This window comes from Aspergillus undulatus (genome assembly GCF_047715775.1).
Source record: "Aspergillus undulatus strain CBS 261.88 unplaced genomic scaffold BDV17scaffold_82, whole genome shotgun sequence".
In the NCBI taxonomy this organism is placed as follows: Eukaryota; Fungi; Ascomycota; class Eurotiomycetes; order Eurotiales; family Aspergillaceae; genus Aspergillus; species Aspergillus undulatus.
In genome coordinates, this window is record NW_027396686.1 from 80562 (window position 1) to 102824 (window position 22263).

The 22263-nt window shown below is 51.6% G+C and overlaps 8 protein-coding genes across 8 annotated transcripts; 3 read left to right on the plus strand and 5 right to left on the minus strand.

Moving 5' to 3' along the window:
* Positions 1 to 378: 378 nt before the first annotated feature.
* On the minus strand, positions 379 to 4640 carry BDV17DRAFT_276324 (uncharacterized protein). Its single transcript, XM_073759317.1, has 4 exons — positions 4262 to 4640; positions 2681 to 4192; positions 1797 to 2627; positions 379 to 1745 (listed from the first exon to the last, which is right to left on the minus strand). The coding sequence occupies exons 1-4, from the start codon at positions 4490 to 4492 to the stop codon at positions 801 to 803; spliced, it is 3519 nt and encodes a 1172-aa protein (XP_073610586.1). The 5' UTR covers positions 4493 to 4640; the 3' UTR covers positions 379 to 800.
* A 196-nt stretch (positions 4641 to 4836) lies between these two features.
* On the minus strand, positions 4837 to 6670 carry BDV17DRAFT_276325 (putative flavin dependent monooxygenase). The gene is made up of 2 exons (XM_073759318.1): positions 6410 to 6670; positions 4837 to 6359 (listed from the first exon to the last, which is right to left on the minus strand). Exons 1-2 carry the CDS (start codon positions 6478 to 6480, stop codon positions 4964 to 4966), a joined length of 1467 nt encoding a protein of 488 aa, XP_073610587.1. The 5' UTR covers positions 6481 to 6670; the 3' UTR covers positions 4837 to 4963.
* Positions 6671 to 6856: 186 nt separating this feature from the next.
* On the plus strand, positions 6857 to 11407 carry BDV17DRAFT_232851 (uncharacterized protein). Its single transcript, XM_073755820.1, has 2 exons — positions 6857 to 7390; positions 7444 to 11407. Exons 1-2 carry the CDS (start codon positions 7004 to 7006, stop codon positions 11224 to 11226), a joined length of 4170 nt encoding a protein of 1389 aa, XP_073610588.1. The 5' UTR covers positions 6857 to 7003; the 3' UTR covers positions 11227 to 11407.
* On the minus strand, positions 11387 to 12890 carry BDV17DRAFT_276329 (NAD(+) diphosphatase). The gene is made up of 3 exons (XM_073759319.1): positions 12708 to 12890; positions 12200 to 12646; positions 11387 to 12134 (listed from the first exon to the last, which is right to left on the minus strand). The coding sequence occupies exons 1-3, from the start codon at positions 12802 to 12804 to the stop codon at positions 11431 to 11433; spliced, it is 1248 nt and encodes a 415-aa protein (XP_073610589.1). The 5' UTR covers positions 12805 to 12890; the 3' UTR covers positions 11387 to 11430.
* Positions 12891 to 13036: 146 nt separating this feature from the next.
* BDV17DRAFT_276330 (glutamine-dependent NAD(+) synthetase) lies at positions 13037 to 16221 on the plus strand. Its single transcript, XM_073759320.1, has 13 exons — positions 13037 to 13222; positions 13272 to 13390; positions 13444 to 13594; positions 13650 to 13708; positions 13763 to 13952; positions 14003 to 14120; positions 14170 to 14334; positions 14379 to 14791; positions 14843 to 15177; positions 15214 to 15217; positions 15315 to 15357; positions 15420 to 15837; positions 15905 to 16221. The coding sequence occupies exons 1-13, from the start codon at positions 13194 to 13196 to the stop codon at positions 16012 to 16014; spliced, it is 2154 nt and encodes a 717-aa protein (XP_073610590.1). The 5' UTR covers positions 13037 to 13193; the 3' UTR covers positions 16015 to 16221.
* Positions 16222 to 18385, minus strand: BDV17DRAFT_276331 (uncharacterized protein). The gene is made up of 2 exons (XM_073759321.1): positions 18363 to 18385; positions 16222 to 18318 (listed from the first exon to the last, which is right to left on the minus strand). The coding sequence occupies exon 2, from the start codon at positions 17891 to 17893 to the stop codon at positions 16469 to 16471; it is 1425 nt and encodes a 474-aa protein (XP_073610591.1). The 5' UTR covers positions 17894 to 18318; positions 18363 to 18385; the 3' UTR covers positions 16222 to 16468.
* BDV17DRAFT_232921 (TFIIH/NER complex ATPase/helicase subunit SSL2) lies at positions 18045 to 21103 on the minus strand. Its single transcript, XM_073755822.1, has 3 exons — positions 20724 to 21103; positions 20561 to 20677; positions 18045 to 20513 (listed from the first exon to the last, which is right to left on the minus strand). Exons 1-3 carry the CDS (start codon positions 20752 to 20754, stop codon positions 18196 to 18198), a joined length of 2466 nt encoding a protein of 821 aa, XP_073610592.1. The 5' UTR covers positions 20755 to 21103; the 3' UTR covers positions 18045 to 18195.
* On the plus strand, positions 21103 to 22011 carry BDV17DRAFT_232870 (uncharacterized protein). Its single transcript, XM_073755821.1, has 4 exons — positions 21103 to 21176; positions 21251 to 21264; positions 21356 to 21381; positions 21442 to 22011. The coding sequence occupies exons 1-4, from the start codon at positions 21168 to 21170 to the stop codon at positions 21798 to 21800; spliced, it is 408 nt and encodes a 135-aa protein (XP_073610593.1). The 5' UTR covers positions 21103 to 21167; the 3' UTR covers positions 21801 to 22011.
* Positions 22012 to 22263: the final 252 nt, after the last annotated feature.

The window sequence follows — 22263 nt, forward strand, 5'->3', positions numbered from 1 at the left end:
CTGCTTTCAGTTTTAATCACTGTACTGTGTGTTTATGTTTTCATCTGCCTGTTGTCCTGTTTCTGCACTCTGCTTTTCTGGTTAAAGTATATTAACAACCAACTAATAAATAATAAAAGTTTCTGAATCCGAAAGTCAGCCGCTAGACTCATCTCCTGCTCCTAGGGCTAAAGGTTCAGATCTGAAGTTTCGTATAAGGAAATGGATAGGCTGGAGCTGGGGGTCCTGGCCAGGCGAGGGCTATGTAGGGCCCGGGCAGCTGGGCCCAAGTCCTACCTCGAGGTCTCAAACTGCAGACACCTAGTAGATAGTAAATGCAGCGCTCAATCGTCGAGAGCATCTACTCTGCGCTCATCAGAAAGGAATAATTGCAACAATGTCGTCATTGCCCTGTGTTGTACAATCAATGACATGGTCACATCAGAGAACAGATCGGATCAGATAGGTACAGTAGTATTCCGATCGAATCCGCCCAAGCGAGTTCCAGATCGGTTTATCGAGGAAATCAATGGTACGGTATATTCAGATAGGTTGTATGTGCAATTGTGCAGTAGATTACGGTGACATTCATTCCCCCAAGTATGCGTCATAGAGTGTAGTTGCAGTGGGGACGGGAAGATGGTGGATGAGCTCAACGCCAGGAAATCGACATGAGAAAAGAAAAAGAAAATGGAAATGGAAATGGAGATGGGGAAAAAGGACTACAACGCCACTCTGACAGGAAAATGCAAGTGTAATGGTGTGTCGATTGCTCGATCGTTCGATTCTCCATCGCGGATCGAGAAGGAGGGTGGTCTGGCTTAGAAAGACATCTCAGAGCTAAACCTGAGTGCGCTTCCACGGCCCGGAAAATTATTTCCGTTATTGTTAAGGCCAGGGCTTGTAGGTCGGCTGAGGTTGCCCGCGGTTATTTTAGGGCTTCGCGGTTGAGTGCTCGTTGAGCGTGTAGATGGACGATTCTTGCGAATTTCACGGAGTTCGTCCTCTTTCTTATGAAGGAGATCCTCGCGCGATGACAGCAGGAGCTCGAGCTCTTTGACGCGAGACAAGTGGCGGCTCTCATCAGACTTGGTATTTAGTTCTCTTAATCTGGCAGCTTCGCCGTCAGCTTTGCGCTTCAATGCCTCGTTTTCTTCCTTTAATGAACGGAGTTCGTTGCCAGATTGGGCGGCGACATTGGAGGCTGTTTGGTATTGCTCGCGCGTGTACTCAGTTTGCTTGTTTGCTAAGTCTGCCTTTCGCTGCAAACTTTCATTCTCTTTTGTTAGTCGGCGGACTTCCTCCCTTGCCTTTTCCAATTCTGCCGCATCGCCTCCACCAGTTTTGAGGGCTTCCCTTGCTTGTTCCAGGTCGTGTCTCAGTGTAATGCGTTCGTCCTTCAGTTTCAAAATCTCGTCTTTGCTCTTTTCCAATCTCTTCTCTGATGTAGTCTTGGCTTCAAGCAAGCGATCACGTTCCTTCCGGATGATGTGTAGATCTTTTGTTCGAGTTTCGTAGCGATGTTGTAGCACCTCCATGGCTTTCCCTGTCTCTTGCAGGCGAGACTGGGTCTCGAGTAATGTTTTGCGGAGCTTCTCAAGAGTCGCATCATTATCACTTTTCATTTCTATCAGTTGCTTCTCAAAGGACTGTAGCCTGTCGCCCAGTGGTTGCGAGGGCCCCGTCGAGCTGATTGTGAGTTGACTTGTATCTTGCGACTCATCCATTCTTGCTTTCTTAGAAGTGGGCTCAATATCTTCTTCCATCTGCCCTACTGTTAGCCATGGATTCAGGTCGACAAAGTTATGTGTACTCACAAAACCGCGTTTCTGAGCCTGGGTATTCGAAGACTTGTCGTCAGCCACGTTGGGTTGGCTAAATTCTTCGGCTTGAGTGGGCTCGATTGAAGCCACTTCGCGCAAAGGCTCAACTATAGGCAGCGACCAGTGGGCATTGAAGTTGTCCGAAAGAAGGCAAGTCATAATCTCGTTGGCATCTTCATGCACTCCTAGGGCGTCATCTTGGAGATCCCCAACAATGTCAGAAAGCCCCACTGAGTATTGAAGAAGTAGAGATAGGTGCTCCGGTGTTGGGGGACCCGGGAAAGATAGCTCGACGTGTTCACTTGAGCTGGCCACTATGAGTCTGAGAACTGGTAGCAGGTGTCCATTGCGAGCAAAAGTTGTCCTCATATGTTCTACAGAAGGGCTTTTTGTATTCAGCGAGGAGTCAAGCGCAATCAGTGCTGACGGAGCTTTGTACGTTTCCACGATGCCATCAGTTTGAGCCGTTTGGATGCCGAAACTTAAAGCAGCCTTTATCATAGAGACCTCCGCGCTGGTCCCGCTGCCCATTTCCTCTCGTGAACGTGTGTATGAAAACCCTTTTCCTTGCAGATAACGTTCAACAATCCTTTGGTTCTTTTGTCCGCGGACACTTATCACCAGATGCATGTCGTGGTCACTCGCGGCCTTGATAAGGCAGCCCAGTAAAAGGAATTTCGCGCTAGAGTAGTCTGCCCAAGAAGCTGCTTGCTCTAGGTTCAGGTCCGCACCTTGCACGTGTTGCGCGACATTGATATCAGGATGTGTCGCTGCGTTACTCAGGCGTTCCAGTAACTGTCGCATTGAGGATACAGCTCGCTCCTGCTGCAGCCAACGTTAGACTCAACAATTATATGCAAGTATCTTAACTGTCTTACCTCAGACTCCGGGGTCTCCGGCGATTTGCCCGCGTCAATAAGCTCATATACATCCGGTGTATTGCTGAACAAAATCCGTTCGTAGTCGTCTTTTACTCGTGAGTCCATCGGCAGCGGTACAGCAAATTCGGAGGGGCCAAGATGAAGAGATCCTGGAACGCTTTCTTCAGCGTGGCTTATTGTCAAGGCGCTAGGATGGATGGTTTGAAAAGTCTCCGGCTCATGCTGGGGCTCGACATCCTCTAAAGATGTCTCTGGCACTGATTCCTTGGGTATATCAAGGTGTGAAATGTCTTTATCAACTCGTACACTGAGAGGTGCAACTGTTTCTGGTATAGGTGGCGCTTCAGAAGCTTCAATGTCCCCAACTGATGACGGAGTCGCGCTTGGTTCGGTTTGCAATGTCTCGGTGTTGCTCCTCTCACCTAATCTAGCATATAGATTTTGGATCTTCTCACGGGGCGTTGAACCTTCGAAATGGCTATATTTTTCCATCGTCCGGGCCAGCGCGCCTCCCTCTTTTTTCTGGCTTTGGTCGTCCATGGTGGCCTGCGTAGTTCTGTTGTGTTGAGTCGTAGATTTAGTAATAGCCGGACCACTCGGTATTTGTGATCTAGTGGCTGAAGGAGTTGGTAGCAGAAGGTTACTCGAAGAGGAATCTGCAAAGCTTCGGGGAGCCGCTATAGCAAGCGTCAAATGCCGATTCGTCAGGACTGTTTCTGGAACAGAGGTCGTATCTCTCAAGCGATTATACACTGCTTGCGAACTAGGACCAAGAATGGCTCTTGCGGATCTCAAACTTCCTGCTGACGGATGGCTGTTGGACTGGGATGTCCAAGCAGAGGGATTAAGTGAAAGGTGACTCTGAGAGTTGGCTGACGGTTGGGAGCCCACTGTTCCTAATCGGGAACCTGCCCACGAAGCCTGACTTGGTGGGAAATTCAGGGGGATAGAGGGAGTTTCCGGAATCTCTGATCGAAGACTATGTTGCACGACTGCAGCTTGCCCTAGTTGAGATGCCTCCGAGACTCGGGAGATTCCCTCAGTAACACTGAGACTGCTGATGCCACGCGTAGACGCTACGTCTGTAGAGCCGTTGTATTGCGTTATTTGACTAGGAGACTTCTCAAATTCGCCAGGGAGACGGTACTCTGGCGGAATGGGCGCTCGCGGATAGTACTCAAACACGCCTTGGTGCTGCTTCTGTTGCGATGGGTTGATATCGGTGCAAGGTTGACTGGATGTCTGTGTAGCTAGGCTATACTGTGGTGTTTCGCTGATTTCCTGGGAATGCGTTTCCGATACAGATTCGAGGGGAACGAACAATGGAGACAAGGACGGTTGCAACACAACTTGTCGATCAGGTGTCTCAAAGCGCTCCGTCACGGAGTCATGCGATTGTGTTGGGTCCGATTCAACCGAAGCGCCGCGTCTTCCAGAACCCAATTGTTCCTTCTTTTTTGCTTCCTCCCAGATCTGTACCGCAACTTCACTAGCGTTTTCTTTCGGTTCCTGGTAAATCAACGGCGTTAGGCGACACTAAAGAGTAAAACCAGATCAAGTATTCCGGAGCGCACCTACCCAGGTTGGCGACCAAGGCCCGACCCAATCAAGCAAGTACTGGGATTCTGTTTCCTCTAGAATACCGTTGATTTCCCACTCTTCGTTGTCTCCGATCTCCTCTTCAATATCATCTGCGGTAGATTTCTCTTCGTCGCTTGAGGTGACTATGTACTGGTGGTTCCAGTTCTCTCTCCTTTTATGGCGTGAGCTTCTTGTAAACACTGACGATGCCTTCCGCTTGCTGCGCATTTTAAGCGTGCGGAGAAACGGCGCGGGTCTGTTGGGTCATGATGTAAGGCTCCAGAGGCGTAACAGAAGAGAAATAGCTAATATAAATGAGCCCACAGGCAGCGATTGCTCTGCAGAGAGAACAAAGGCCGAGCAATCGGAAAGGCGCAAAGTCGTGGGGTGAGTGAGGAGAGAGTATGGACTTGGGTAGCCGGAGAGCTTCACGGGTGATCGCCCACACGTGACGTGCTATCGGCCCAACTCCACTCGATCCTACAAGCCTCGACATTGACAACTCATCGATCTATCGGTATCAAATGAAGAGATGAGTGCCATCTCACAGATCCCTTGCATCGGACTGGGGATAAATCTCATTGTTTGTTGACGTGAATTGAGTACAGCGGTCTTGCGGATATCATGCGCACTCAGAATATACACTTCGCTTTAATCTAGCTCTATTAACACACGGTCTAACCATTGCACCATATCATTTCATGGCAAATGATCATGCTCGCTTTGCCATCGCTCATATTTGTATCCAAGCTCTTCGAGAGACTTGATAGAGCGCCGCTCCTCCCCTTTCGTAAAGAATGCCTTTCGCATCTCAGGAACCATTTCTCGCATCCATCTTTCTTTCCGAGTCCAGTAATTGCATTGCTTGCCCTTGCCATCATTCGTAAGACCAGAACGTGTTTCAGCTGTAGATGCCCAATTATGAAGCATGTTCATGTAGTCGGCATCTAGTGGGTAGGGCATAAGGTGAAATGCCGGGCCGTCGCCTTTCTGCGCAACGGCTGAACTCTCCCAAGATTCCATTTCGGCTGTGGATGGCAGGCTCAGACGACCAGACCATACACGTGAGAATACCGCAGCTTGGTTTTCAGATAGTGGAAAGGGAATGATTCTCTGCGGTAGAACAGGAAGAACAAGCGTGGGGTCATTGATATAGAATAGATGCTGGTAGGTATTATGTACCCTTCGGCCGTGTGTGATGAGAGGGGGGCTAAGGGAGGATAAAAAGGGAAAAGAGTAGAAGAAGCCTGTGCAGAAGACAACTGCGTCGATGTCTTGCTCGATTCGTCCATCCGCAAATCTGACAGCTCTCTCGTGAGTTGCTGGTGAAAGGAACTCAACGATCTCGGGGTAGTAGGCCTTGTCCGTAGCAGTCGAGGGAGACAGATACAGGTCCGTTCGCTGCGATGCCAGAACTTTTCCTTTGCTCACTTCGTTGATTTGGTTGCCGATATCAAGCCCTGATGAGGAGCTCCCAATGACGACGACCTTCTTATCCTTGAAAGGACCCGGCGAGTCATAGAACTTGGAGTGCGTGATTACACCTGGATAAGTCATATTCCAGCTCACAATGCCTGGGATCTCCGGTAAATATGGAATATCAAAATGCCCACTGGCGGCAACCACGGCGTCGTAGGAGGCGGTTGCAGTGGCCCCGCTACGTACGTTTCGTGTGGTCACTGTCCAGTCAGCGGTCTTGTTATCTTTCTGGACCTTAAGCACCTGAGTTTCAAATTGGATATGCTTCTTGATCTCTTCTCCGTACTCCCTCACATAATCTTTCACCATGAAATGTCTGGGGAAATCCTGGACGCCCGCGGGAAACTCCTTCTCTCCAAAAGCCATCAGCTCTTTGGGCAGATTCGTATCCAAAGTGTCATAGACTGGGGATATGAATGTAGGTTCTTGACTGTTCTTTGGTGCCTCTTTAGGAAGCCAGGCTGGCTCCTCAAGTGGTTCATTTGGACTGAGTTGGGGGACCGGGGTTGAGACGGCCTGCTTCAGCTTTTCTGGGCTGTAGTTCCACACTCCTCCCGTGAAGCTTCTTCGCTCAAAGACATCAATGGTCTCAAAGCATTTTTCAGCCAGCAGATATCTAGCGAAACGTTAGCCAGGGTAATCCAGGTTGGCGGTTGGCTTGTATACTTCACGGAAGCGAGCCCGGCCGGGCCTGCCCCAATGACCGCTATGCGGCGAATTTGCTTTGACAATGCCATCCCGGCCGGTTCTATAGGGGAAGTCGGTGATCAGAAGAGGTCATGACACTGACAGCCCACTCGCCGCTAAAATGGCGTGCCTCCCGATGCCGGACCTGATGATATCAAGCCCCGCCATACACATAGTCGCTGGTACGTATGAGACCAAAACAAAAGCTAGGTTTAGCAAAAGATGATTCGTAGAGTAGAATAGATATACGGATCTTGAATCTCTGATTTTAGCCCAAGAGAATGCCGGATAACAAGGATTACAGAGATCATGCGGGGATCTTTCCCCATTGAGCAGAATTACGGTAACTTTACGATTGCGATACAAGCAGGAAGGCCGATCACAAGCTTCGATCGAGTGCGACCACCATAAGTCGCCAAACGCGTCGTCAAACACCGCATCTCATATAAGACTCGCCATTATTTATAACTTCTCGACAACCCACGCCTACCAGCTCCCTTAATCAGACGAGGGACTATGCAGCGCCTATGATTTCGAAACATGCGAGTCTCAGACTGACCTCCGGCGCCGAAGATGGACAACCTCGACCGACCTTTGGTGACTGAGCCAACGGATTCGACAGCTATTCCAATCGCGCAGCTCAGCCCCGACGTTGATCGCCTCCAGCAGAGCTCTATACATGCCGTTGTCACCCTTTTGTGGCCTTACTCGTCGTCTACCAAGTCTTTCAGCCTTCTCCTCGCCGAGCCCGACTTCCGTCTCCGCCGATCGAACGGACAGGTGAAAGTTATCTTCCACGGTCATGTGGCTGAGGAAGTGGCCAGGACACACATTGGAATTGGCGATAATGTGCGTCTGGGTTTTGCGGGTTCAAGGCTGGCGAAGAACGACGCGGCGATCCAAACACCTGGTAAAGGTGTTTCGTGGGACGTGCACTTCGATGCCTCGGCATCTCTCGAGGTGATTACTTGGAAATATTTCTGGCTTATGGGCAATTTTCTTACTTGATATAGGTCTGGCGTAACTCCGAGCTTCTATCCACAGTCAAAGTCGACCGTTCCTCGACCACACCGTTGCCTACGGATATCCTTCCGGCGGCCCCGAGCACACCTGCCGCTAATGGCAGCGCATTTACGGCCGAGCCTCTGCGCACGACCGTATGGCAGTCTCCGGCTTTCTTAGGGAGGTCTCGGATATCGTTTGGACACACCGACCCAGCCATTGATCCTACGGTGGAAGAAGATGGCTACGTTCCTGGAAAAGGAAGGAAACGACCGAGGTTTAGCATGCGAAGCAACGAGTGGCGCCTGGTCGATGAACCGGAAAGTCCTAGAGATAGGGAACTGCCAGAGGATTGGATGGCTATATTCGACGAAGAGCTGGCGAACGGGTCAGATGCGGGAGAGGAAACAGTTGCTCAAGATACGGAGGACAGCGCGATTCCACCGTCCTTGGAAACTGTTCCGGATATTGTCGCCGCTGAAGACATCGATGCGGAAATGGTGGACGCTGAAGCAGACGCCTCAGCCTCACCAATAGACAAGCCCATAGCGTGCACGAACGACGGCGCCCAATTTCTCCACCCGAGCATTGTCTCGAGAGGCATTCCTGAGACAGAGAAATCGGATGGCCCAAACGACGATCCACATCTTCCCACAGATACGCCGCGTCTACACCCGATACCTTCTCCAGGGCTTCCCGCCCCGTCTCCGTTTCCCACGGCGCCGAGTCCTGGGGGGTATTTCATGCCAATGACTGGCACTACTGCAGCCTCTGAAGCAACCGTATCTTCCACAGATGTGCTTGAGGGGATGTCTGAAACAGTCGAATCTGCTGTTGCGCCGCCAGAACCGCGTGATGCCGAGCCAAGGCACGCGGACGAGGTCAATGTGGCCTCGGAGGCTGTGTCTCAAGAGGTCGAACCCACTACATCACCACTATTGCAGCATGATGTCGAACCAGCGCAGACAGGCAAGGATGATGCCGTGCCCAAGAATGTACCTGAACGAGATGGTTCTGCGAGTCCGCCACAAGTACAGTGTGACGGCGAACCAACGCATGACGAAGACGATGCTGTGACTGTCTACACTGATGACGTTCAGGTCTTGCCCTCTAGTCCTAGTCCTCCACATGCAAATGTTACCAAAGGTACGACTGTGGTGCATGAAGGAGTCAGTGAAGGGGAGGAGGTGTCATCTGACATTGAAATCGGCACTGCAAAAGCTGTCGCACCTAACGCTCGAAGGAAAGAATTTGCATCGGAGGAATCAGAGTCAGATGAATCAGGTTCAGGAGAATCCGACTCTGAAGGTTCAGAATCGGAATCAGGCTCAGAAGAATCAGATTCAGAGATGGAGCAAGACTTGCAAGGCAAGGTAACTGGAAAAGCGGCCAGAGTCGATGCTCGAAGCTCAGCGCAGGAAACGGACCGGGCAAATGCTAAGCAGTTGCCAGAACAGGAGATAGAGTACGAGAGCGATGGAGTCTCTTCTGAGTGGAGTGAAGACGAGGTTGATGCCGAGGCTGAAGACGTACGCAAAAATGGTAAAGCCCGCCCTGTCCAGAGGAAATCAATCTCGCCGGAAGAGAGCGGAGACGAGTCTGAGGACTCCAGGGATTCTGACGAGTACGCCGGGAAGAACGGCATGGGTCAGAGTGAGGAGGACGCGAGCGATCCGTATGATTATGAAGAAGACTATGACGATGGGGAAGGTGGAGATAGACGCCGAACAGAATATGACTACTCAGAGTCTGAAGTCGAGTCCGACTACGAAGAAGAGCTTCCGTCACGACCCGCACCGAAGATATCAGAACCAGAGATCATTGTTTTGGACAGTGAAAGCGAATATGACACATCAGCACAACGCCCAGCCGATAAAGTCGTTCAAGAAAAGAAAGAAGTCTCAGAGGAGGACTCATATTCGGAGGACGAGAGCCAGGTAGAGCAGGAGGTATATGATGAAGAGGATGTCAAAGATGACGGATTTGAGGAGGGTCAGGAGGATCAGGATGATTATGAACGAGAGGCAGAGGAGTATCGGCTAGATGAGCAAATGGAGGACGCGGACGAAGACAGAGCTGATGTTGGACCCATTGCGCATGGCCCTGTTAATGGGCGCTTTGAATCGGAGCAAGATCGAATGCACGAAGATGTGCATGAGGATAGTCTTGCAGAAGGCAATGATGAGAACAACCAAGTGCAACCGGAGATTGGAGTGGAAGCAACGCCCGCTGAATCGACGTTCGAGAATGGCCATGCTGCGTTTCCCAGTGAGGTCTCGACGTCGCATGAATTTCTTGAGGCCACCCACGACTACCCACAAGGGCAGAAACATGGTTCCCTTGACTATCTGGCGACAGTCTCAGAATCCGCTCAACGTCCCCACAGCGTTTCTGAAGCTACAAACACTGGCTTCGACATGGCTATTGATCCCAGCCTGTACGAGTTTGCGACATCGCCAGTCAACGCTGTGAAGCCTGATGAGCAAGACGAACGCCTGGCCCAAAATAACGACGAAACCGCCATAGAGTCTCCCGGAACCATAAAGGAGAGACACCTAGCGCTTCAGCTTGACGGTGCTGCGCCATCCACAACTGTCCCTGGGTCTACTGAGGAGATGGATTCCGCGCCTAATGACGAAAACCAGCAACTGATAACCCCGGGACCTTCGCAGCAGATCAAGGTCGACCAAGCTATCGATTCAATCGAGCCGCCGCATGAAATGCTCCCTACGCCAAGCCTAACCCAGGAGACATTGGTTAAATTGGAAGCCGAACAGCCCCCACAGATTCTGACAGAGACCAGCACGTTTGGCGTTTTGGGAGACAGGAACTCTTCGCCAGTTGCAGCCATCAAGTCAGAGCATGCTTCCGTTGTCTCTGGACACGAGGAAATCGAACCCTCACCGCCCATAATCCTCGTCGGCCCTCCAAGATTCCCATCGCCTAGCGAAGACCAAATGCTGCAGGCCAGCATTGAAGTCGACGAGCAGACCGAAGAAGCCATCGACGAAACAAATCACACCCCAATAGACCGACATTACCCCGGTCTACGCAGCAAGCTCTCTTACTTTGCACCCCTCGCCACCCTCATCGACCACTACAACGCACTAGTAGACACAATCTCCATTGCTTCCGAAATCACACCTGCCACAAAGGCCACCACAGGCAAGAAAGACTTCATCTTAAGCCTCCAGCTCACCGACCCCTCCATGGCCGGAACAACGATATGCGCTCAGATCTTCCGACCATTCAAGCAAGCCCTACCCACCGTCAACGAAGGCGACGCCATCCTCCTCCGCAACTTCCGCGTCAAAAGCTTCGACCACTCCTTCATCCTCGTCAGCGAAGACACCAGCGCCTGGGCCGTCTTCTCCCCATCCTCACCCGAACCCGAAACCAACGGCCCGCCCGTCGAGTACGGCGCCGAGGAAAAGACCTTCACTACCGGCCTCCGCCAATGGTACATAGAAGATGGACTAGCCATGGTAGCCGATAACCAGCTGCAGGCGTCCGTGGGCAGAGAAATGTCCGTCGACAGAGAGGAAAGCAGAGCGAATACACCTGGTAGCGAGAGTCTTGCGCCTAGCGATGCCGCGAGCATTGGTGAGGATTTGGCGTTGCGGGAGATTAGGGGAGATACCTCTTCTAGTCGGGGGTCGAGACGGAGGAAGTCGCATCGTAGGATTACGATTCATGAGTTGAGGGATGGCAGGAGGTATACGGAGGTTGGGTCTTCGCCTGGTGATAGCAGTATTCATGAGTTGAGGGATGGGACGGTTTATGCGAATCTTTAGCGGTCTGGTGTTGGATATCCTGGTTTCGGAGTTGAATTGGGTTGATGCATACTGTGACAGGATTAGAGTTGGAATAGCATAACTCGTCGATGGGTTATAGATGCTTTCAGGCAGGTTCATACCTGAAATAGTACAGTTCAATACCACTTGAAGCACTTGATCCCAGTCTATAAGTATTGTCTATGACACAACTATATACACTATTTAAATCTTCGAATTATCCGCCTTCAGAAAGTCAATATCAATAGCCGCCTGAATCAGCTGATTCGCAATCGCCGTAGGCGGCGGCAACCGCAACCCACCCTCCTTATACCCCTCACCAGGTCCTTGATCCAAATTGCTCGTACCAACCCTCAACGCCTCCTGCACCTCCGCAATCTCAAACCACCTCGCATCCTCAAGCTCAGGATCATGCTGCAAATTAATCGTCTCATGCGCAGGATCACTAACCTGCGCAATAGCCCCAATCATCAAGTTAGCCGGGTACGGCCACGGCTGCGTCGAGTGGATAATAACACGCGAGAGCGTAACGCCTGCTTCTTCCCAGACCTCGCGGCGGACTGCGTCCTCAACGGACTCGGCGGGCTCGATGAAGCCCGCGAGCGTGGAGTACCAGTTTGGCGGGAAGCGCTTGGAGCGGCCGAGCAGGATGCGTTTTGCGTCTGTGGAGATGACGGCGACGATGATTGTGGGATCCGTGCGCGGGAAGGAGAGGTTTGAGAGTGTTGTGCGGGTGCTGCAGCCGGGCTTTGCGGCGGATTGGCCTTCTGCGACTCGGGCTAAGTCGGTTGGTGGGCATGCGCGCTTTGTGCCGCTGTTTACGGAGATCGTGCGGCTGCCGCAGGTGCCGCAGTAGCTGTTGCGGGTATTCCAGTCGATGAGGGCGCGGCCTTGGGCGTAGATTGCGGCTAGAAAAAGAAAACAGTTAGTCTTTACGTGAGTTTCTGAGGTGGAGCAAAGGGAGAACACATACCCTCATTAGCAGAAAATGTCATCGCCACTCTCGCCTGCAGGAAACTCAATCCCTGGGCTTCAAAACCACTGAGCACCTCCTTTGCATTGGTCTGCTGTTCCTCCGAGCCCTTCTCCGAGATATCAAGAGCAAAGTACGGCGTGCCGGAGTAAATCTTCCAGGAGAACGCATCCTGCTTGACGCTCTCGTCCACACCTAGGAAGATAAGATGCGGCTCCGTCTTCCGCGAATCATGCTCCTTGATGATCTCCTCTTCCGACTTGTCATAGATCGTCTGGGCTACAAGCTTGCGCACTTCATCGTACTTGGCATAGTACAGTGCTGCAGGGGACCTTGTAAGTGGCGCTAGGTCCTTTAGAATGACGAATCGGGTTGAGGGATGCTTGAGAGCGGCAGAGAGGAAGGGGTGGTCTGATCGGAGGAAAGAGAGACGGTTTAGAGGCGAGCCTATTACGTTAGTCTCATTGAACTGGAATGGCAGCATGCCAATAAACTCATAGGGGCTTACTTGAGAAATAGTTCACCGTCTCTTTGCCGAAGCGCCGAGCAAGCATTGAATCTGCCTGGATGTGAGCGGGGTTCGGAACTTGCGAGTTATCGGACATGATGCATGTATGTACGGCGGACTTTGTGTTTACGAGGATGGAGTCGGGGTCAAGAATAAGGACCAACAGAGGAAGGGAATCCCAAGGACTGTTGCAATCGCGGCGACTCTCCGATATCCTCGCATTAATCAGCGGTTTGGGCCGAGGGCGCGGGGATGTTACGTTATTACAGACTTACACTAGCATTTGGTGATCTTAAGCTATGTAAGTATGTATTACAAAAACGACGGAGGGGTAATCCCGCAAGAACCCCACACACGTGACTTGCGTCATGCCGCGATTCGGAGATCCCATCAGTCTCCAACTTGTCCTTCGTTGCTTGTCGAATTGGCATTGTTGGCGGAGAATCAGTCCATTGGATCACATTCTACCAGCATCTCTGATCCAAAATGGGTCGTCTCGTCACCCTCGCAACATGGTCCGTATAATCTCCCTTATCTCATGCCCATTCAAGCTAACATTTGCAGCTCCCTCAACCAGTGGGCTCTCGACTGGGAGGGTAATGCCGAGCGCATCATCGAGAGTATCCGTCAGGCCAAAGCCGCCGGAGCTACCCTTCGAGTGGGACCCGAGCTCGAAATCACCGGTACTTGCTTCAGCATCCTTACGCCGTACGTATGCGTACTGATTTCCGTACAGGATATGGCGTCCTAGACGGGTTTATGGAGGGCGATACGTTCCTACACTCATGGGAGATGCTAGCTCGTATCATTGATCACCCAGACTGTCAGGATATTGTCGTTGATGTGGGTATGCCGGTTCGGCACAGGAATGTGCGATATAACTGTCGGTTCGTTGTACTCGCTATTCCTTTGGGCAGGTTGAGGATGCGCTAACTCTAGAAGTGTCATTTTCTATAACCGGGAGATTATCTTGATTCGGCCTAAGATGTGGCTTGCCAATGGTTTGTTGGTCCGATCCCATTGCTATCGGGCAGCGCTGATGATTTTCCGATTAGATGGAAACTACCGAGAGATGCGACACTTTACCCCGTGGCAGCGACCCCAGGAAGTCGAAGACTATTACCTCGAGCAGATTGTCGGCAAGATTACGGGCCAATACAAGGTTCCTTTTGGCGATGCGGTCATTAGCACGAGAGATACATGTCTGGGGCTCGAGACATGCGAGGAGTTGTTTACTCCGAATGGGTAGGTGCACGATCTTCGACCAGGGCTCAGCGCTGACCTTTGAATTTCAGTCCTCATATTCCGTACGGTCTTGCAGGTGTCGAGATCATTTCCAACTCATCCGGAAGCCACCATGAGCTGAAGAAGCTCGATACGCGTATCAACCTCATTACGCAAGCTACGAAACTGGTAAGCCCGTTACCATATAAACGTTGATGGTCTTGCTCATTATGTTTAGAGTGGTGGTATCTACCTCTATGCGAACCAACAAGGTTGCGACGGTGACAGGCTCTATTACGACGGATGCGCAATGATAGTCATCAACGGCAACATCGTAGCCCAAGGATCGCAATTCTCTCTGAATGACGTTGAAGTGGTTACAGCAACAGTTGACATTGAAGAGGTATGCGCTACTTATCTTATTGGAGATCGGTACTAATGAGACAGGTGCGCACATACCGCAGCACGGCCAGTAGAAACATGCAGGCCAGCAGACAGTCACCCTTTGTCCGTCTCGATCTAGACATGAGACTATCCCGCTTAGATGAAGATGCCGACCCTGGGCTTGCGCCGTCCGAGACTCTCCAGCCACGTTACCACGCGCCAGAGGAGGAAGTGGCCCTCGGCCCTGCTTGTTGGCTATGGGATTATCTCCGCCGTAGTGGTGCTGCTGGATTCTTCCTACCCCTAAGTGGCGGCATCGACAGCTGCGCTACGGCAGTCATCGTTCACTCCATGTGCAGGGAAGTCATCAAAGCCGTGTTGGAGGGAAATGAGCAGGTCATCAAAGACGTCCGTCGACTCTGTGCGGAGCCGGCGGACTCGACCTGGATTCCGAAGACTAGCCAGGAAGTCTGCAAGTAAGTCTTGTGCTCGTTACCGCCTATCGTACATATGATTAACAGCCCCAGCCGCATCTTCCATACCAGCTTCATGGGCACACAAAACTCAAGCAAGGAAACAAGAGATCGGGCGAAAGAGCTATCCGCTGAGATCGGCTCCTACCACATCGACTTCAATTTCGACACCGTCGTGACGGCCCTTACGAATTTGTTTACTGTCGTAACCAACTTCCAGCCGAAATTCAAAGTCCACGGCGGAAGTCGAGCAGAGAACCAGGCGCTGCAGAATATTCAGGCTCGTTTGAGAATGGTTCTCTCTTATCTCTTTGCGTCGCTACTGCCTACTGTTCGCCAGCGTCCCGGTGGAGGCGGACTGCTTGTTTTGGCTTCGTCCAATGTTGATGGTAAGTCCCTTCCCACATACTGATGCATCATGTACTAATAAGCACTAGAATGGTATGCTCTGTCGCACTCTCATCCTGTTCATCTAAGCCGCTCGATCCCATTGTACTAAACACTAGATACTAACATGCCCATCCAGTCTCCGCGGCTACCTAACCAAATACGACGCCAGCAGCGCCGATGTAAGACCCCTTCCCTCCCCCTCTCAACCCCCATTCTATTCTACACATTCTAACATCAACAGCTCAACCCAATCGGCTCCATCTCAAAAGTCGACCTCAAAAAATTCATTGCCCACTCCGCCACCTCCTTCAACATGCCCATCCTAACGCAATTCCTAAACGCCACCCCCACCGCCGAACTTGAGCCCATAACAGCCACATACGTGCAATCCGACGAAGCAGACATGGGCGTGACGTACGCGGAGCTCGGAACCTTCGGATACCTGCGGAAAGTCTCGAAATTGGGGCCGTGGAGCATGTATGAAAGGCTTCTGCATTTGTGGGGGAACGAGTATTCTCCACGGGAGATATATGAGAAGACGCGCCACTTCTTTTATAACTATGCGATTAATCGCCATAAGATGACGGTCATTACGCCGAGTTATCATGCCGAGCAGTATAGTCCTGATGATAATCGGCATGATTTGAGGCAGTTTCTTTGTGCGTTTCTCACTCCTTCCTTCACTCTACTTGACTGGATTGATTCGCTAATCGTGTGCCTTGCCAGACCCGCCTTTTACATGGGCGTACAAGAAGATGGAAGAGAGCGTCAAATTCTGGGAAGAGAAGGGGTGGACGACGGGGAAGGCGCAGAAGAAGAGCGTCAAGGCGGATTAGACGGTTGATTGGCATTCCTGCAAGGCTCGTGCAGCCACCAAACTTGATCGAGTAGCTTGAGCTATCTTCCATTCAGGGTAAGGTGTTTATTTGGTACGGAGTATCAGAAACAGGTGCTCCATAGAGAACTGTTATGCTGCTTTCCACGCGAGTCTTGGCATTACCAGGAGTTTGATCCGTTCTACTATGGCAAAGCAAAAGGTGGACAATAAATTGAAGATAGATTTCATGGTATACTAGCCATCAGTCAATTTAGTGGAAAAAGAGAAAAGTCAGGCAGTAGTGACTGAGCTTTCTCGCGAGGATAAATGTCGAGACGCCCAAAGTATGATAACGATAATGAAAGAGCTATCAAAGAAGGTATGTATAGTTCAACCTCACCCAAACACCCGCAAAAACGCTAAATCAAGATAATTCATATTATCACTACAGTGTGATGCAGCCCGGCATGACCTCAGTCTCTCCAGAACCACCCGCTCTTTCCGTCAGATTCAGAGCCCCCCTCACGCTGAGGCGGGTGTGAAACATCGGTAGACGAGTCCGTTTCCACTCGGCCATCTGCAAACCGCTTGGTTTTGACGATCTTCGTCTGGATCGAGCCATCAGGCAGTGTGACGCGGCTTGTGCTCGTCTGTGTAGAAACAACATAGTTCTCAGCGGACGCTTTGTCTGTTGTTACTGGGGATTCCAAAGCAGCTGGTGCTGGTTCAAGAGGCGTCTCCGTAGACTGGGTGTCAGGGACGGACTTTTTGCTCCCGCCGGATACGAGCTCTAACCACGTCTCTGTTTCGTCGTTGAAGTCTCTCTCGGAGGGGAAGAGGCCGTTTCTATTTCTGCGTCGCTCTTCGAGAAGGAAGCGTAGAAGAGGGCTATTGTGGAAGTCGCTGGCGAATTCACGCTCGCGAGCGTCAATGTCCGCAAGGAAACGGTCGTACATGTCCTGCTCTGTCAAAGGCTTGGCATGCGCCTCGTCTGAGGTGGGTGTAACGGATTGTTCTTGTTCGGTGTCCGTCAAGGAACGATCTTCCCTCCGCGAATTGTCTAACGTGATACTCGACGGCTGAGCGTCAGACCCAGCAGAGAACTTCCACCCAGTTCCCAAGCTTCCCCGCTTGACCAGTCCCTGCAGCCATTCATACCCGCTTTCCCGCTTCGCTAATGACCCCGAATCCCGATCGAGCATGGCCTTCCCATTCTCCAGTCGCAACAAGTCCTCAAACGCTTCGCGCCATCTCGGTTCATCAGGGTCATGATCGGCTTCGGACGAGAAACTCATAGACGACATCAACGAGGAGAAGACCCCCTGATCACGGCGAGACCGATAGCGCGCGTGGCGCTCAAGATGGAGGGGCGAATACGGACTGAACATTAAATAGTTGACAGGCCAAATGGGCGATTGCGAGCTCGTCATGGTGGAAAATGGAGGGTTTCGGTATGGATAGAAGAGGCGGGAGGACATGCTATCGCTGAGCCAGCAGCGGTCGAAGAAGGAGTCGAAGAAGAGGTTGATGTCGGATGTGCTTTCCGAGGGCCACTGCGATTTGGAAGTAGGCGTAATATCATTATTCGTCGAGTTTTGCGATCCGGAGGTTGATGGGGCGTCTGCATTGTTCGTTTCCCCGTCCCCGTTATTCTCGGTATAGTTCTCGCGCTGACGTCGTTGGTGGTCTCGGTAGCTTTCTTCGTCGAAGATAGTCCATCGTTCGGACCTGGGAGGACCAAAGCTGGAAGGAAGGCCCACCACGGCTTGCAGCATCGAGGAGAATTGTTCATCCGCGAATCGACGGAGCGCAACAAAGGGATTCTCGTCGTCGTGCAACTGGCGCGAGCTCTCAGGCGAAGGAGGCTGCTTCTTGTTGGAGTCTTCCTCGCCTGCCATATTGACTGGGGGAACAAGACTTGTGCAGTAAATATTCGAAGTCGGTATGATTGAATGGTTGGAGAAATTGCAGATTGTGGTTAATAAATGGTGATGGATGGATGAGCTTCGAATGTTCTTGAATCTTGAAGCTTGTTGGGAAATCGCCCCACTCGGCTCTATCACCACGTGATGCGATGGGGTAGGGTGGGTCACCTGACAGGGCTAATACTTGACATTGGAACTCTGGACGAACTACGTAAGTATAGATGAAGACGGCCTTGCCATTTGGATACTTAACCAATCTATATATGAATGGCAGACTATGCACGGTTGAATTCCGCCATCTCCTTCTTCCGCTTCTGACGGTCCCGCTCCATCTTCCTGAACAACGGATGATGCGCTTTCTCCTTGAGCTGCTTATTCCTGCTCTTATTGTATTCAATGTATGCCATGTCCTCACCACCAGCCAATCCACTAAGCGTAGCAGCACTCCGCTTAACTCCACCCTTCGCTCGGCCTCTCTGACCGCCGGATCGTTCAGAGAAGAGGTCGTCCGTGACAGCCTCGACATCCGCCGAGGTTTCATTCTGCAGCATGACTTCCTGCAACAACTCGCGGCGCTCCGAAGGTGTGGCGTACGCGAGGCCACTGAGGTTCTCAATGCCCTGCAAATGGGTAATGACCTTGAAAGCGTAGCCCTGATCGACGAGGAACGCTTGGCGTTTAGACGAGTAGAACATCTCGTCTGTATCCTTTGAGACGAGGGAGTAGAAGAATGCGTTGAAGCCTTCGTCGTTTCGACGCTTGGCTCGGAGAATCCGGCCGAGGCGCTGTGCTTCTTGACGACGGGAACCGTAGTGTGAGGAAATTTGGATGAGGCATGTTGCTTCTGGGAGGTCGAGGGATGTGTCGCCAATCTTCGAAAGGAAAATTGTGTTAACTTGTTCGTTGTGTTGAAAGTTTTCGAGAATACGCATGCGTTCGTTTTGAGGAGTTCCGCCATAGATGTAAGCCTTGTTGAGTTTGAGGGCGTATCGTTCGAGGGCATAGACATTGTCAGAAAATACGATAACTTTGTCGCCTCGTTTTTCGTGGTAGTCGATGAGGAATTGGCACGCTTGGAACTTGCGGGGGTTCATGATGTAGAGAAGAGCGGCCTTTCGTGACTTTTCGCGCATATACTCGGTGTAGAACTCGGTGGTCATTGGACACCAGACTTCGGCACACTGCACCTTGGCGATATGACCTTGCTCGGCGAGTTCCATCCAGTTCGCCTCGTACAACTTTGGGCCGATAAGGAAGTTCAGATCCTTGATCTTGTCGTCCTCACGCAAGAGTGTTGCAGTCAAACCAAGCTTGCTCTGGGTGGCGATAGCGGAGGTAACCTTTCGGAACATGGAAGCGGGCACAACGTGGACTTCGTCAAGAATCATGAGACCCCATTCTCGTGACTGGATCCAGTCCATCATCTTTTGTGCATCGTGAGACCGCGCTCTTGTTTGCGAGACCATCGAATACGTAGAGACAATGATACCGGTTGACCGGCGAAATTTCTCCTTGTTGTCGGATGTGAAGACAGCAATATCGCCAGGATCGATATTTGACCACCGCAGGAACTCATTCCTCCACTGCACGACTGACATGGAACTGGTGCAGAGAATGATTGTGCCCTTCTTGATCGTGCAGGCAGCTGTGATGCCGACTAGTGTTTTACCAGCACCACAAGGCAGAACAATGATTCCACTCTTTGCACGTCCATTACCAAACATCTTACTCAGGCTTTTTTCTTGGTAGCTTCGGATTCTGGCATTCGGCTTCAGATCGATATCGAGTGTTGGGTTGATTTCATCGTTTCTAAAGTCGTACTCTTCCAAAGCGGGACAGCCCATAGCTTGACACCGTGCCTTGACGGGCTCTACCGCCTCATTTGGAATCTCGAAACTGTGTACCTGAGCCTGCTCCTCATCGTCGTCATCGTCGCGGATGGCGAGGAGAATATCGTCTTCGCGCGCGCCATTTTCGGCCCCGTTCTCGACGGGCTTCTGCTCTGACGTTTCCTTGACACCCGCGGCATCTCTGGTTCCGGGAATGACAAGGCCTCCCATCTTTGGTGCTGCTTGCTGGATTAAGCCCTCGGAGTTTTGTACGCGCTGAGACCCGATGACTTCATCCTGGAGCAGCATCTGAAGCATACTCGGGTCCGTACTTTCTACAAAAAATCGGTTATGCTTCAAAACCACCTTGATTTTCCCATATGACTTGGTGAAATCCACGATGAATGATTTGATCGATTCCGGCAGCGGCGTCTTCGTCAACCGGTCCAAGAAGTTGATGATATCTTGCGGCAAAAGGCCAACCGACACAGCCGCATACAAACTATTCCCCGTCAAACGGTATTCGTGCAAATGTGTCGGACGCGACAGCGGCTCGGCGATTGTAGTGAGGAAGTCCTGTGCCTGGGGCGCAAGCGGGGAAAAACTCTCGAGAGTAATAGTGCCTTTCAACGGATCGATCCATAGCGGCCGGTTCGCGTGATCGGGTTTCAATGGGAGGGAGGAAAAGTCCTTGTAGCCAAAGTTCGGATCTTGCTTTTGCGACTTTTTGCTGAACGACTCGAGCGAAAACTTGTCCACCATGTCTGGGAAGTCAGTAATTGATATTCATCAGCAGCGGCGCTGGCAGTACCTTTAATCTTCTCCTCCTTTGCATCCTGCTCGTAATCAGAATAATCATCATCACTGTCAATCTCCGGCATATCAGGGACGGGTGTCGGACGTTTCGACGCCCTACTTGACCGACCACCTATCTGAGTCAGCCTCCATCTGCCAAGACTCGGTGAGAGCCATACTGTCGGTCGCCTTGCGCTTTGCTGGCGGCATGGCGTGTGTGCTGGTTAAATGCGAAATCTATCCTCTAGGTTGGGGTCGTTGATCGAGCGAGCTTCGGCTCTTGCGGGCTTCCAGCGCCCAGTGAGTTTCAAGGGTAACCGGACATTCCTCTGCGGCCGTCGGGGTGTTCAAGTGGGATAAAATAGATGATACCGGTGACGCGATAGACGGCGTGAGGGATGATAATCAGCATGAATGCAAGAGGCGAGACTCATCAAGAAAGGCAGCGCTGAGGCTCCTCGGCATGTGACCCGCTGAGCCGCTAATCCTGTTCGGAACAGACTATCCTCAGCTCGGGAAGGCGCGTTTGGGGGCGGCTCGGGGTTGACGTAGTTTATTTCAGTTTCACTCTCAATTCAGCTCGCACATCTCTTTTCTGTGACAATCGCCTCTCTAACTTCATAATGAACACAGTAAGTCACGGACAACTGTTCTCTACCTTTATCCGGACCAATTTCTAACTTATTGCCCGCCTCGCGACCAACAGATTCGATCTACCTGGTAAGCAAACCTTAATGCCGAGACTCGGCCGGGAGCCTTGAAGCTTCACTGCAAGCTCGCAGAATGAAGGCTGACGCATCTCAACATACAGGATTGGCTGGGGTACTCTCTGCGTCGGTACGTCCTCGCATGTCCTTCCCAAACCACCAGTTCTATCCAGCTAGCTAACAACCCCAGCCGGCGGCGGCGCCTATTACTTCGCCAAAAAATCCATCAACGCTGACCGCGCCTCACGCTTCGAAGCCGAAACGAAGAAAAAGGCGCAGCTCGCCGCCATGGAAGCCGAGCACCGCCGGCAGTCACCGCCCGCCACAAACAAGCCGATCACAGCGCCGATGGACGACCCCGCCTTCAAGCGCGCGAGTCAGGCGCGGTTCCAGAATGCTGCGGATGATGTTGCTTCGCCTAGTGAGGAGGCGAGCCATGATCCTGCGCCTACCCGCCATGAACCGGAGACTGAGCAGGATAGGCTATTGGAAAAGGGGAAGTACGAGGCGGCTAGGCCGTTTAGGCCGCCGCCTGGGAATCGGCTGTAATTTCAACATAGTGGAAACATAGTTGAAGGATGATCTACGCGGGGAGGGGATAGGATGTGACTTCAATCGGGTTTGACGCGCGGTCATTGAGTGATTGTGCTGTTCATGGCCTGGCCTGTACTATATTCGCGTATATACTGTGAGCAGGTTGTTACTAGGCCAAAGGCCTAGGATCCCAATCGCAGGTGTTGATCGCTGACATCGAATTTTGAAAGGAAATTATGCTTGAAATATCTAGTCTCACGCAAAGCCCATCGGAGTACTAAGCCTCAGGGCGCGCGGCCTCGAAGCCTTCCACAAATTCGTGGAGACAAAATAAATGTAACGACTCCATGGCACGTCATGACAGAAGGAAATGTGGTATGTAGATATGAAGCCATCATATCTAATTCAGATCAAATCAGGTTCAGATCGAGACTTAGATGGTAAGAGAAAAAGCCAAGAGAACGCCCGTTGTTGAAAG

Bases quoted from the DNA above. Each gene is read 5' to 3' on its own strand.
- BDV17DRAFT_276324 (XM_073759317.1), bottom strand. From the start codon at position 4,492: ATGCGCAGCAAGCGGAAGGCATCGTCAGTGTTTACAAGAAGCTCACGC. The intron at 4,193-4,261 runs GTAGGTGCGCTC...TTGATTTACCAG, and splicing joins GGCCTTGGTCGCCAACCTGG to GAACCGAAAGAAAACGCTAG. The intron at 2,628-2,680 runs GTAAGACAGTTA...CGTTGGCTGCAG, and splicing joins CGGAGACCCCGGAGTCTGAG to CAGGAGCGAGCTGTATCCTC.
- BDV17DRAFT_276325 (XM_073759318.1), bottom strand. From the start codon at position 6,480: ATGGCATTGTCAAAGCAAATTCGCCGCATAGCGGTCATTGGGGCAGGC. The intron at 6,360-6,409 runs GTATACAAGCCA...ACGTTTCGCTAG, and splicing joins GCCGGGCTCGCTTCCGTGAA to ATATCTGCTGGCTGAAAAAT.
- BDV17DRAFT_232851 (XM_073755820.1), top strand. From the start codon at position 7,004: ATGGACAACCTCGACCGACCTTTGGTGACTGAGCCAACGGATTCGACA. The intron at 7,391-7,443 runs GTGATTACTTGG...TACTTGATATAG, and splicing joins ATGCCTCGGCATCTCTCGAG to GTCTGGCGTAACTCCGAGCT.
- BDV17DRAFT_276329 (XM_073759319.1), bottom strand. From the start codon at position 12,804: ATGTCCGATAACTCGCAAGTTCCGAACCCCGCTCACATCCAGGCAGAT. The intron at 12,647-12,707 runs GTAAGCCCCTAT...CTAACGTAATAG, and splicing joins GACGGTGAACTATTTCTCAA to GCTCGCCTCTAAACCGTCTC. The intron at 12,135-12,199 runs GTATGTGTTCTC...TTCTTTTTCTAG, and splicing joins GACATTTTCTGCTAATGAGG to CCGCAATCTACGCCCAAGGC.
- BDV17DRAFT_276330 (XM_073759320.1), top strand. From the start codon at position 13,194: ATGGGTCGTCTCGTCACCCTCGCAACATG. The intron at 13,223-13,271 runs GTCCGTATAATC...TAACATTTGCAG, and splicing joins CTCGTCACCCTCGCAACATG to CTCCCTCAACCAGTGGGCTC. The intron at 13,953-14,002 runs GTAGGTGCACGA...TTTGAATTTCAG, and splicing joins GAGTTGTTTACTCCGAATGG to TCCTCATATTCCGTACGGTC.
- BDV17DRAFT_276331 (XM_073759321.1), bottom strand. From the start codon at position 17,893: ATGGCAGGCGAGGAAGACTCCAACAAGAAGCAGCCTCCTTCGCCTGAG.
- BDV17DRAFT_232921 (XM_073755822.1), bottom strand. From the start codon at position 20,754: ATGCCGCCAGCAAAGCGCAAGGCGACCGACA. The intron at 20,678-20,723 runs GTATGGCTCTCA...TGACTCAGATAG, and splicing joins AAAGCGCAAGGCGACCGACA to GTGGTCGGTCAAGTAGGGCG. The intron at 20,514-20,560 runs GTACTGCCAGCG...CTGACTTCCCAG, and splicing joins AAAGGAGGAGAAGATTAAAG to ACATGGTGGACAAGTTTTCG.
- BDV17DRAFT_232870 (XM_073755821.1), top strand. The intron at 21,382-21,441 runs GTACGTCCTCGC...TAACAACCCCAG, and splicing joins CTGGGGTACTCTCTGCGTCG to CCGGCGGCGGCGCCTATTAC.